This window comes from Vipera berus, assembly GCF_964194415.1.
Source record: "Vipera berus genome assembly, chromosome: 1".
Lineage (NCBI taxonomy): Eukaryota > Metazoa > Chordata > Lepidosauria > Squamata > Viperidae > Vipera > Vipera berus.
In genome coordinates this window covers 260,449,926-260,463,229 of record NC_138202.1, presented here as the reverse complement: position 1 = coordinate 260,463,229, position 13,304 = coordinate 260,449,926, and the positions used below count along the sequence as shown (strand labels likewise).

Genomic DNA, 13,304 nt, shown 5'->3' with positions numbered 1-13,304 from the left:
CAGCCTACTGCTGCCTTCTTTCATTCCTAGGTGCTGTTTCCTCTTCTTCCTCCTCCTCTCACACTCCGCTGTGTTTTGCTGTCCTTTCCTTGACATGTTTTGTGCCCTGTTCCTTTGTTTGCCCCATCCCTTATTCACTACCTTGTTCTTCTTTGTTACCTTTCATACCTTGGCCTATTTTTTTGTACTCTTTGCTCTTTCTCATCATCCTTTGAGCCAGTGTATGAGTATATACACTCAATCGGGGAGATTGAGTTTGTATGCAAGGATAAATCTTTGTGGATGAGTCTAAATTTAACTTTGTTATTTAATTTGACTGGACCCACCCACTTTTTAGCTGCTCTTGCCCAGTTTGGGAATGTGGCTCCAACTTATACTTCTCAAAACTGGATGCACCCATTAGCCTGTTGAATGGTGTCCCCTCTGTGTGCAGGTTCTGATTGTGTAAGAAAAATATCCTTAATTGTAAGGCTTGCATTTTAGCACATTTCTATTTTTAATCCTCTTATTTGTCTAGCAGTTCTAAAAGTGTATTTAGGCAAGCTTTCAAAATGTGTTACAGTACAATGCACACACCACTCATTTGCGTGTTCGTAGTATAGCACCAACCTACACTTTGCCTTGAATAATGTCAATGGAGTATAGCCTGATGAATATAAAAATATGTAAGCAGTTTCAGGGAAAACATTTACTTAATAAAAAATATGAAAACCATAACTCTTGGTTTTTAAAATTAATTAACTTGCAAGGACAAAGAAATCAACTGAATTAGGTTTAAAATAGGTCATATTAGTTATCCAAATGACTACTCTGTGATGACAAGCAAAAACAGTTTAAGGATATTTACTTTTGTTAACATCAAAGTGTGAAGGCTGATATATTTCTTTGCTCACAGCAGCAGCTAAAGGAAATGACAAAGAAATGCTATTTGAGAATTGCATATGAGGACAGTGCCGAAATCCAGATTTGAAGGACACAATGCGATTAAGAGCCAGCTATGGGCATACACATAGCACTTGTAATGAATTTCTTAGAACAGTTGCACCTTTCCCTGAGATCCAGCATCTACCCTCTGAAACTGCTCTTATTTTATTTATTTATTAAATTTATATGCCATCCACCTCACTGTCAAGTGACTCTGGGTGGCTTAGGTAAAGGTAAAGGTTCCCCCGCACATGTGTGCTAGTCGTTTCCGACTCTAGGGGCCGGTGCTCATCTCTGTTTCAAAGCCGAAGAGCCAGCGCTTGTCCAAGGACGTCTCCGTGGTCATGTGGCCGGCATGACTAGACACCAAAGGCGCACAGAACGCTGTTACCTTCCCACCGTAGTGGTCCCTATTTTTCTACTTGCATTTTTATGTGCTTTCGAACTGCTAGGTTGGCAGAAGCTGGGCAGAATAACAGGCGCTCACTCTGTTACGTGGCACTCGGGATTCGACTCGCCAAACTGCCGACCTTCTGATTGACAAGCTCAGCGTCTTAACCCACTGAGCCACCGCATCCCTGTTCTGGGTGGCTTACAACATCCTAAAAACAAGAATATAAAACATTAAAATGTTAAAATATTACACATTAAAAAATAACAAAAAATAAGAACTGATGCACAATTGGAGGGGGTGGGTTGAGGTGGGACTTTCTTGGTCCACTACCTCCAGCGGGAAACATCTCTGTTGGGGCCCCAAGCCAATTGGCAGAGCCAGGTTTAGAGATCCTTTAGGAAGGCCAAGAGGATCTTGGAAAAAGTCATATTTGAATTAAAAGGTAATTGACAAGGGATGTGTGGGTGTTCATCTCACCCTCTTCAGATTGAGATTTCTGCAAAGCCCTCAAGCCTTTAAGTAACATTGGAAAGAAAGTTATAATTCTAAAAAGGTTTTGTGAATTTTCATCTTTAAAGAAGGTTTGAATCAACTAAGTATTTTTTTTAATTCCATTTATATCCCGCCCTTCTCCGAAGACTCAGGGCGGCTTACAAGCTTAGCAATAGCCTTTTCTGAGTAACTTTTTATTCTGTATGTACAGGCAGTGCTAAAGAAACATATTAGTAGTTTCCAAATGATTACACTTTTGGTATAGATATTGGACCAGTGAAGGGTAACTTAAATTTGCTTTGAGAAAAAATTATGCACTGTTGTTGCAACAAGGTTCTCTTTCCTGAAGCAGATGTACCTACTCAAACCAAAAGCATGTTCTGTCTAGGCATTGTGTGTTCCAGTTTTGATAAGGATATGTTGGGCAAGGCAAGCATTTTCCTATGGTGCTTGCCCAAGCTTTTTCAGGAAGTCCTTCATGTAGGCCTTCTTTCAAAAAAAAAATTTGAAAAAAACTTGCAACCCCTACGAGACCAAATTGCATGAAGAAAAATAACATTATCACATACAGAAGCATTGTGAAGTTAAGGAAAATTATTTAGCTTCTAAAATGAAATGTTCTGTGGCATCTTTATTGGAATATTGTATTTGAATGCCATATGTTGTTTGTCAGCTGTTATTCATAGTTCTCAATACTACATCTGGGAGTTCAGCTTTTTCTTGTTTTGAGATAGTTGGTGGTCCATTCCCAAATTGAATCACTTATGTAATTATTTTTTAAAGAATTAATGCAAACTGGTTTCCCATTTTTCATACTTCTAAGCAGAAAGATGGTTAAAAAATGGTTCTTTTAAATTTCAGGATTATAGTAACCATCTTATAACTATTCATCTCCTGGAAATATAGGCCTAACTTAGGACAAGGGCCTAAGTTAATTAAATGCCTTTAATTGGGGCATTTTAATTTCTCAATTAGAATCACCTGAGAGACATCAGAAACAGGAATGTGTCTTCAATTATCTGAAGCAATAAAACTAGGGAATGCATTAGAAAATCCAGTGAGATTAACTTATTTAAGGCACCTTATTTATTTCTCTGACAAGATTCTTAGATTGACTTTCCTATTATTCAGTGAGAATAGATATAGAAATAGATATATGATAGATTTGCAAAGGCTTGCAATTGTTAGATTTCAATATTGAATAATCAGTAACCAGAAAAAGTACTGTTGGCAGTTTGCCTTGCTAACCTCATACCGAAGTATAAGAATGTAACCTCTAAAGCTAATTTCCTCAGCCTGAAGTTCCTTTTTGAAAAACAGCGGAAGCATGAGCTACTGCAGAACTGGGATATTTTGATTACTTTCCATCTTTTGATAGATTGGATATGTTCCCATCTCCCAAAACCTGTTTTGCTCTACTTACAGAAAATACTTATTTACTTCCTTCCTTTCAAATACAAAATCTGGATGGACTACGATCATACCTTCCATTTCAGGGCCTGTTCTAAGTATCTGTGTCTTTTAACATATGGATATCCATTATAAACTGCAATTTATAATACATTTACTCCAATACTATTTTTATGTAATTAAAGTTTTATTAATAATTGCAGGTCTTTGTATTTTATTGTTGTACTTTCTGGCCCATAGGTTCTAATAAATGTTTTATTTGATTTGGATATCCATTGTAAACTGCAGATTCTTGGCCATAATTTTTGTGAGATTATGTAATATGAGAACCAGAAGAAAAACCTAGGATATTCTTAAGGTTACATTTAATTTGGTCACCTAAATAAAATGTAATGTTTTACCCTATTTTGGAACATTCTTTAAGGTATATGCTGGCTTTAATAGGACTCATTAGATGAGTTGCTTTATGACTCATAAACACATAATAAGTGTTTATATTTTAAATTATTAAAGCAGTTTTGCTGTTTCCAAAACACCTTGCAAAAGATATAGCTGCCTTTATGTTTTGAAGAAAAGGCCTTTGCATCTTAAATCTTTAACATAAAGGTGAAACTCGAAAAATTAGAATATCGTGCAAAAGTTCATTTATTTCAGTAATGCAACTTAAAAGGGGAAACTAATACTGTATATGAGATAGACTCATTACATGCAAAGCAAGATAGTTCAAGCAATGATTTGTCATAATTGTGATGATTATGGCATACAGCTTATGAAAACCCCAAATCCACAACCCCAAATCCACAATTAGAATATTACATGCAATCAATAAAACAAGGAGTGTACATAGAACAATATCGGACCTCTGAAAAGTATAAGCATGCATATGTACTCAGTACTTGGTTTGGGCCCCTTTTGCAGAATTTACTGCCTCAATGCAGTGTGGCATGGAAGCTATCAGCCTGTGGCACTGCTGAGCTGTTATGGAAGACCAGGATGCTTCAATAGCGGCCTTCAGCAATTCTGCATTGTTCGGTCTCATGTCTCTCATCTTTCTCTTGGCAATGCCCCATAGATTCTCTATGGGGTTCAGGTCAGGCGAGTTTGCTGGCCAATCAAGCACAGTAATCTCACCAGGTTTTGGTGCTTTTGGCAGCATGGGCAGGTGCCAGGTCCTGCTGGAAAATGAAGTCAGCATCCCCATAAAGCTTGTCTGTGGAAGGAAGCATGAAGTGCTCCAAAATCTCCTTGTAGACGGCTGCATTGACCCTGGACTTAATGAAGCACAGTGGACCAATACCAGCAGATGACATGGCTCCCCAAATCAACACAGACTGTGGAAACTTCACACTGGACTTCAAGCATCTTGCAGTGTGTGCCTCTCCATTCTTCCTCCAGACTCTGGGCCCTTGGTTTCCAAATGAGATGCAAAAGTTGCTCTCATCAGAAAAGAGGACTTTGGACCACTGAGCAACAGACCAGGTCTGTTTTTCTTTAGCCCAAGTAAGTTGCTTCTGACATTGTTTGTTGTTCAGGAGCGGCTTGACAAGAGGAATATGACATTTGAAGCCCATGTCCAGGATCTGTCTGTGTGCTCTTGAAGCACTGACTCCAGCCTCAGTCCACTCCTTGTGAAAGTCCCCAACACTTTTGAATGGCCTTTTCCTGACAATCCTCTCCATGCTGCGGTCATCCCTGCTGCTTGTGCACCTTTTTCTTCCACACTTTTCCCTTCCACAAAACTTTCCATTAATGTGCTTTGATACAGCACTTTAGGAACATCCAACTCCTTTTGCAATTACCTTTTGAGGCTTTCCCTCCTTATGGAGGGTGTCAATGATGGTTTTCTGCACAACTGGCAGGTCAGCAGTCTTCCCCATGATTGTGATTCCTACTGAACCAGACTGAGAGACCATTTAAAGGCTCAGGAACTGTTTGCAGGTGTTATGGCTTAATTAGCTGATTAGAGTGGGACACTTTGAGCCTAGAATATTGCACCTTTTCACAATATTCTAATTTTCTGAGATTGTGGATTTGAGGTTTTCAGGATCTGTACACCATAATCATCACAATTATGACAAATCACGGCTTGAACTATCTTGCTTTGCATGTAATGAGTCTATCTCATATATTAGTTTCCCCTTTTAAGTTGCATTACTGAAATAAATGAACTTTTGCACAATATTCTAATTTTTTGAGTTTCACCTGTATATGCTTATCACATTCAATTCACAGTAGAATATATAAAGATTAAATGTACCATATGGCTCTCTATAAATATAGGGCCTATATTTCTTAAAAAATTAAGATGGTTTGTCATATTATCAGTATTCATAGATACATTTTTGTTAAAAAAATTGATAGCATAGAATACTTTGGTAAATTTTAGGAATATCCACCCCTGGTTGTCTATTAGATTTTGTGATTGTATATAAGAATAAGCAATGACCAGTCTAATTGTCAAAACAGCAGGGTTTTGGTACTACCATTCATAATAAAGCCATATTAATGGGATAATGAAAGGATCTTGCTTATACTGAAAGACAATACCATTGCACATATTTTTTCTTTTGCCCTGTAACATTCAGCATAGAGACACTGGTAAAAACTGCATGTGGAATTTATCTCCCTTTGAAATAGTCTTGCTCAATTCAAACAACTCTGTCTGAAAAGTGATTTTTTTATGCTAAAGTTGTGGATGGCTGACCTAGAGCTTTTTATCACAAACTCTGAAATATGCTGACCTTTATATCAAAATGAAAGCCAAACTTTTATCCTCAGTAGACTAATGTAGACAGTGAACCTAATTACAGCTAATTTTCCTTATGCTGAAACTGTCTGACATATTCTGAAGCAATCCTCGGAGAATCTAAGCATAACAAATGTTTCCCTTTCAGTTTACACTGAATAGATTGTCAGTGAAGCCATTAAAAATTTAATTTAAATTGGGAACATTATGAATACAAAACTAGCTTTGAATGGTTTTTGCTCTGCAAGTATGAATAAACATGCAGTTCAAATTGCTTTACTCACCTATATGCTTTAATTTAGTTGTTGCTTTGGTTCTGCATTTTATTTTATGGAACTCTTGCTTTAATCATTTTGTCTTATTGCAGACTTGGCAGAATTAATTGAAAAAATTGTGTTGCACCTCTTTGAAGTACCATCAGAACATTATTTCAGCTGCAAAGTATATGAAGGTAATTTTCCAATATTATTATTCTGCCTGCATTAGTGAACTAAAGAAAGACACGTTCCTGTTCAAGCTTCTCTTTTGAAGCTAAATGGAGCTGTGGCGAGAGCATTTCTGGCTTAGGTTGATTTGACTGATTTATATAGTACCTATATTGCTTTGGCTGCTTTTAATTCTTGGCCCTAAAACATAGATATAGCATGCAAATATAATATATAAATATATATTAACAGAATGATTATTATTTTGAATGTTAATTTTATTTGAGTAATAATATGAGCTGAGCCAAAAGTTCATTTTCTAGGTTACAGTAAAAATGCACATTTCAAGTATTTTTTAAACAGTTATTCATTTGATGCTTGCAAAATATCTGCCTGTTCTTCCCTGTTAAAGTATAAAAATACTGAATTGTTTATAGCAGATAAAGAAATCCAAATAGAATGACAAAATGTAAAAAAATATCTTAGTTTGTCTTATTATTTTTAAAGAAACCTGATAGATTTGAGATTTGCAATGTCAGTAGATTACCTACCTAGTACAACCAGCATTCATATCCAAGCACATAAAACACCTTGGCTAAATAATCAGAACACAAGGAGCATGAGGAGACTTGAGTTTAGCTTTCTGGGGAATAGAATTAATCTGATATGGAAGTGGGTTTCAGGACAGGTCATTGATATTCTGTGTTGTCATGTTTCTGGAAATGAGAAATTGATTACATTAAATTACAGTAGCTTTCTAAAGTCTTGGGTGGTTAAAATAAAAGTAACACTGTTCATCCAGCTGTTCTGAAATCTCTCAGGATTTCAATCCATTAAAATGTGCAAATCAGGAAAAACCACATTAATTTTGGCGAGCGTTTTAAATGTAAAGGAGAATAATAAGCTTATATATTGACATTTATATAACTGTAGTTTTTGGTGGTAATAAAAAAGAGTTAACTCAGGGTTGCCTGCCAATATGGATCTAGCTGAGCTCTCTTCTCTCTAACTGAGTGAGAATACAGCTTGTTACCATGGGAAAACGTATAATTGACTTGGATGACTTACCTTTATATTCTGCCCAAGCAAAATATTGATCTGCATATAACATTTGAGTATCTTTCCTAGTTTCAAATAATGAAAGTTGCATTATGTGTATATGGGAGGAAATTTTGCCTTTTTCTATTTTTATTCCCTACATGGCATCCAACTGGCTCCTAGCTTAATATATGTGGTGCTGGGGCAATTAGTGAAGCTATAATTACATCTGCCAGTTTTACATTAAGATGTTGTGAGGGTTAGAGTTAGGGATAGGGTTAGGGTTGATAGACACATAGACATACACACACACACACACACACACACACACACACACAAACATGCACCAACAAACAAACATCACATATAGAGAGAGATTATATTATTAGTAGTACATTATTGAATACAGTGGTTTTTATATAGTACTGACTAAAGATTATAGGTACTCCTTGGTTAAGAACCATTCATCATTGATGTTTCAAAGTTGCAGTGGTGCTGAACAAATGGCACTTCTGATTGCTCTTTGAAATTCTGGCTGTCATGGCAGCCCCACCATCACGTGGTTGTGATTTGAGCGGTTGTCAATTTAGAACACTTGCAGTGTCCCACAGTCACGGGATCACCATTTATAACTTTCCCTGCCAGCTTCCAAAAGCAGTCAGTGAGGAAGCCTGCAGAGAGGGTTGCAAGTTGCTCCTGTAAGGGACCCTCACTGCTTCTTCTCCCAAGGAGCCTGCTACGAAGATCTCAGGGATCTTGCATTGCATAGTATGTACATGGTTGCAACACTTCACATATGTTCTATAGCACACACCTGTCTACTTGTGTAGTGCCACCACTGCTTATTACTTATTGTTGTTTATGCACATTAGAATTGATATGCTAATTTTCTGTTGTGGGATTATTTTTACTTTTTTGCTCTGAAATAACATTAAATTTTATATTTCCATTTGACACACATGGTTTGAACACCAGTTTCTCACTTGATTGACCAATTTATTTCAGATGGTACATTCTCTCATTCCTTATCAAAGGATATTTAATAAGTGGTTTCCTTCATGGATCATTACATTGCAATGGTGAAGGGGGCTTGTGCATTGCAGTGTCACTGTGAGCTATATTGTTGACCATATACATTCCCTGAAGAAATCTATGATGATTATGTTATAGAAAAGCTAACAGGGAAATGGCAACACATTCTGCTATTCTATAAAAGGGCCAAGTGGGCATTCTAAATTAAGTCGAGGCCAAAATGATTTCCCCCAAGGTTGAAAGGTCTCCAACAAGCAATTGAAAAAGAGCCTGTATGTATGAGTAGCAGTAGTGTTTATGATGTAGCTGGCTTAGCTTCAAAAGAATGTACAGCTCTTGACATTTACAGAGAGAGGGGGAAAAAAGTTTGAGATTGCAGAGGTAAGTAGAGCATTGATTCATGGAATGTCAGAACCATAGACTTGTTACCGTCACAGCAGAAGTATCAAGACTGATTCAGCAAGCTGAAATAGATTGAAATAGACAATATAGCAGAGTTCTCTTGCAGACACAAAAAACATAGAAGTTGGGTAGCCATTTTTATTAACAAAACAGTGCTCAGATGCACTTTGAATCCAGTTTGAGTTCAAGGCAATAAATTATGTTCTAACCATTGATATAGAGGAAGCAGAAGTTGAATAGCTCTATGGAAATTTGATGTCTTTCTAATTATAATACTGCTAACTGAAAGGAAAACAGCAACCGGAATAAGAGGAACATTTGTCTCAGTCTACAGAACAATGCAGGAAATAGAGTTTGGCATGGAAATTGAGTAGCAGATATCTTCTTCCAGCAAAAGATAAAAGAGAACTCATCATATTGACATCATTGGATAGACAGCACTGAAATTAAATTGTGTACTCATCAAGCAAAGCTATATTTAAGTAGAAGATATTGATGATACAAGTATGAGCTCGCAAGAATGTGAAGAAGCAGTTAGAGACAGCTCTGGTTAAAGTATGTGAACGAGGTCACAAAAAGTTAGAAATGACCGAAAGAGCATCAACAAAATAAGAAATTAGGAAATAATAGTTCCAAACTTTGAATATCTGAATATCTTGTTTGCCTATCATTTATTGTTGATGCTCCTTATTTGCATGCCCCATTGGCATATGAGGAGGTTGGAAATGTTTAGTGCTATGAGATGTCTCTGGCAACAGTTATTCATGGTTTTGTTACCTCCAGACTGGAATATTGTATTAAAATGCAGATCACTCAAATTTCAACTAATATAGAATAATAATAATAATAATAATAATAATAATAATAATAATAATAATAATAATAATAATAATAATAATAATAATAATAATAATAATAATAATAATAATAATAATAATTTATTTATATACCGCCCTTCTCCCGAAGGACTCAGGGCGGTGAACAGGGCAAACATATAAAAATACAAAAATACAAAAGTTAAGAAAGAATTAAACGAGATGCCCAAGTTATAACAATAGGTAAAAATACATTTAAAACAACAATAAAATCCAAATGCAACTATGCAACTGGTGGTGATTGGTGAAAGCATTTTCAAAGCTGCCCCAGTCTTGTGGAAGAAAGGTATAAATGGCCTCCTCCCTCCTAGACCAAGGCTTTGGGGAATCATTAAAGTAATTGCCTCTTTTTTCTGAGGAAACATCTGAGCCACAAGGCAGTATCAAGGAAAATGAATCTGCCAATGCTTGTAAGCAGATAAACTTCTTGTTTATAGTTTCATTTTGTCAGAAGACTCAGCAATAATCACATACTTATAAAATGTAATGCATTTGGCTACTTGGGAATTAGTTTTTAAAAGAATATATTTTTTTCTTTTATTGACTTCTACAAATATTTTCATTTGTGTGTGATTTGATTCGTTGGGAATAACTGCATTCTCCAAAGAAAAGATCTGCACTTTTGGTGTTAATCTTTTTTTTTCTTCACGTCCTTGAAATCCTCTTGTCAAAGGAACACTTATTTATAATTCACTTTGAAGAGAGGTTTTTAAATGCTGGGTAACTTAATGCTATCTTAGTACTTTGAGCTGAATATGTCTTATTTAATTATATCTAGAGTAGATCACCCCTTCATGGATTACTGCCTTGTCGTGGCGAAGGGGCTTGCGTAATTCAATGAAGCTGTGAGCTATGCTGTGCAGGGCCACCCAAGACGGAAAGGTCATAGCAGAGAGTTCTGACAAAACGTGATCCACTGGAGAAGGAAATGGCAAACCACTCCAGTATCTTTGCCATGAACTATGGTACTACAGACAGTACCAAAAGGCAAAACGATATGACGCTGGAAGTTGGGCCCCTCAGGTCGGAAGGCATCCAGTATGCTACTGGGGAAGAGCAGAGGGCTAGTACTAGTAGCGCCAGAAAGAATGAAGTGACTGGGCCAAAGCTGAAAGGATGCTCAGCTGTGGATGTGTCTGGTGGTGAAAGGAAAGTCTGATGCTGTAAAGATTTTTTTATCCATAGGAACCTGGAATGTAAGATCCATGAATCAAGGAAAGCTGGACGTGGTCAAACAAGAGATGACAAGACTGAACATCGACATCTTAGGTATCAGCGAATTAAAATGGACAGGAATGGGTGAATTTAATTCAGATAACCATCAGGTATACTACTGCGGGCAAGAATCCCTCAGAAGAAATGGAGTAGCCTTCATAGTCAATAAAAGAGTAGGAAAAGGAATACTGGGATACAATCCTCAAAATGACAGAATAATTTCAGTTCGAATCCAAGGCAAACCATTCAATATCACAGTAGTCCAAGTCTATGCCCCAACCACCAGTGCTGAAGAGGATGAAATTGACCGGTTCTATGAAGTCCTACAGCACCTTATAGAACTAACACAAAAAATGATGTTCTTATCATCATGGGGGATTGGAATGCTAAAGTAGGAAGCCAAAAGATAACCGGAATAACAGGCAAGTTTGGCCTTGGAGTGCAAAATGAAGCAGGGCACAGGCTGATAGAATTCTGTCAAGAGAATACGATGGTCATAGCAAACACTCTTTTCCAACAACCCAAGAGACAGCTCTACACATGGACATCACCAGATGGTCAACACAGAAATCAGATTGACTATATGCTCTGCAGCCAAAGATGGAGAAGCTCTATACAGTCAGTAAAAACAAGACCAGGAGCTGACTGTGGCTCAGAGCATGAGCTTCTCATTGCAAAGTTTAGGCTTAAACTGAAGAAAGGATTCGTAGCTGGCTGACAGGCCGTACTCAGCGTGTGGAACCGCATCTACATGGAAGGAAGTGTGTAGTGGGGTGCCCCAGGGCTCTGTTCTGGGCCCAGTGCTCTTCAATATCTTCATTAATAATTTGGACGAGGGGATAGGTGGGGAACTCATCAAATTTGCAGACGACACCAAGCTGGCAGGAATAGCCAATACTCCAGAAGATAGGCTTAAGATACAGAAGGATCTGGACAGACTCGAACACTGGGCACTATCTAACAAAATGAAATTCAATGGTGAAAAAAGTAAGGTTCTACATTTAGGCAGGAAAAATCAAATGCATAGGTGTAGTATAGGTGGTACCTTGCTCAATAGTAGTAACTGTGAGAGGGATCTCGGAGTCTTAGTAGACAATCACTTCAATATGAGCCAGCAGTGTGCTGCAGCTGCCAAAAAAGCCAACACAGTGCTAGGCTGCATTAACAGAGGGATAGAATCAAGATCAAGTGAAGTACTAATACCACTTTACAATGCTTTAGTAAGGCCACACCTGGAATACTGCATCCAGTTTTGGTCACCACAATGTAAAAAAGATGTCGAGACTCTGGAAAGGGTACAGAGAAGAGCAACAAAGATGATTAGGGGGCTGGAGGCTAAAACATATAGGAAACGGTTGCTGGAATTGGGTATGTATAGTTTAATGAAGAGAAGGGTGAGGGGTGACATGATACCAGTGTTCCAATATCTCAGGGGCTACCATAAAGAAGAGGGAGTCAAGCTATTCTCCAAAGCACCTGAAAGCAGGACAAGAAGCAACGGATGGAAACTAGTCAAGGAGAGAAGCAACCTAGAACTAAGGAGAAACTTCCTGACAGTTAGAACAATTAACCAGTGGAACAACCTGCCTCCAGAGGTGGTGAATGCTCCAACACTGGAGGTTTTTAAGAAGAGACTGGACAGCCATTTGCCTGAAATGGTATAAGGTTTCCTGCCTGAGCAAGGGGTTGGACTAGATGACCTCCAAGGTCCCTTCCAACTTTATTATTATTATTATTATTATTATTATTATTATTATTATTATTATTATTATTATTATTATTATCATCATTATTATTATCATCATTATTATTATTATTATCATTATTATTATTATTATTATTATTATTATTATTATTATTATTATTATTATTATTATTATTATTATTATTATAGTAGGGAAAAGCACTAGGCCACTCAGGTATGAATTAAATCATATCCCTGTTGAATATACAGTAGAGGTGACAAATAGATTTAAGGAATTAGATCTGATAGACAGAGTGCTTGAAGAACTATGGACAGAGGTTCGCAACATTGTACAAGAGGTAGCAACCAAAACCATCCCAAAGAAAAAGAAATGCAAGAAAGCAAAATGGCTGTCTGAGGAAGCTTTGCAAATAGCTGAGGAAAGGAGGGAAGTGAAAGGCACGGGAGAAAAAGAAAGATACGCCCAATTGAATGCAGAATTCCAGAGAATAGCTAGAAGAGATCAGAATGCCTTCTTAAATGAACAGTGCAAAGAAATAGAAGAAAACAATAGAAAAGGGAGGACCAGAGATATTCTCAAGAAAATTGGAGAGATGAAGGGAACGTTTCATGCAAAAATGGGCATGATAAAGGACCAAAATGGCAG

The 13,304-nt window shown here is 37.2% G+C and overlaps 1 protein-coding gene across 1 annotated transcript in view; it reads left to right on the top strand.

Moving 5' to 3' along the window:
- The window catches only part of TBC1D32 (TBC1 domain family member 32), a 108,653-nt gene that overhangs the window by 71,895 nt on the left and 23,454 nt on the right, over positions 1 to 13,304 (top strand). The window contains exon 28 of the mRNA XM_081346661.1: positions 6,334 to 6,417. Within this exon, the coding sequence (XP_081202787.1) occupies positions 6,334 to 6,417 (84 nt within the window). The remainder of the gene's footprint in view (positions 1 to 6,333; positions 6,418 to 13,304) is intronic.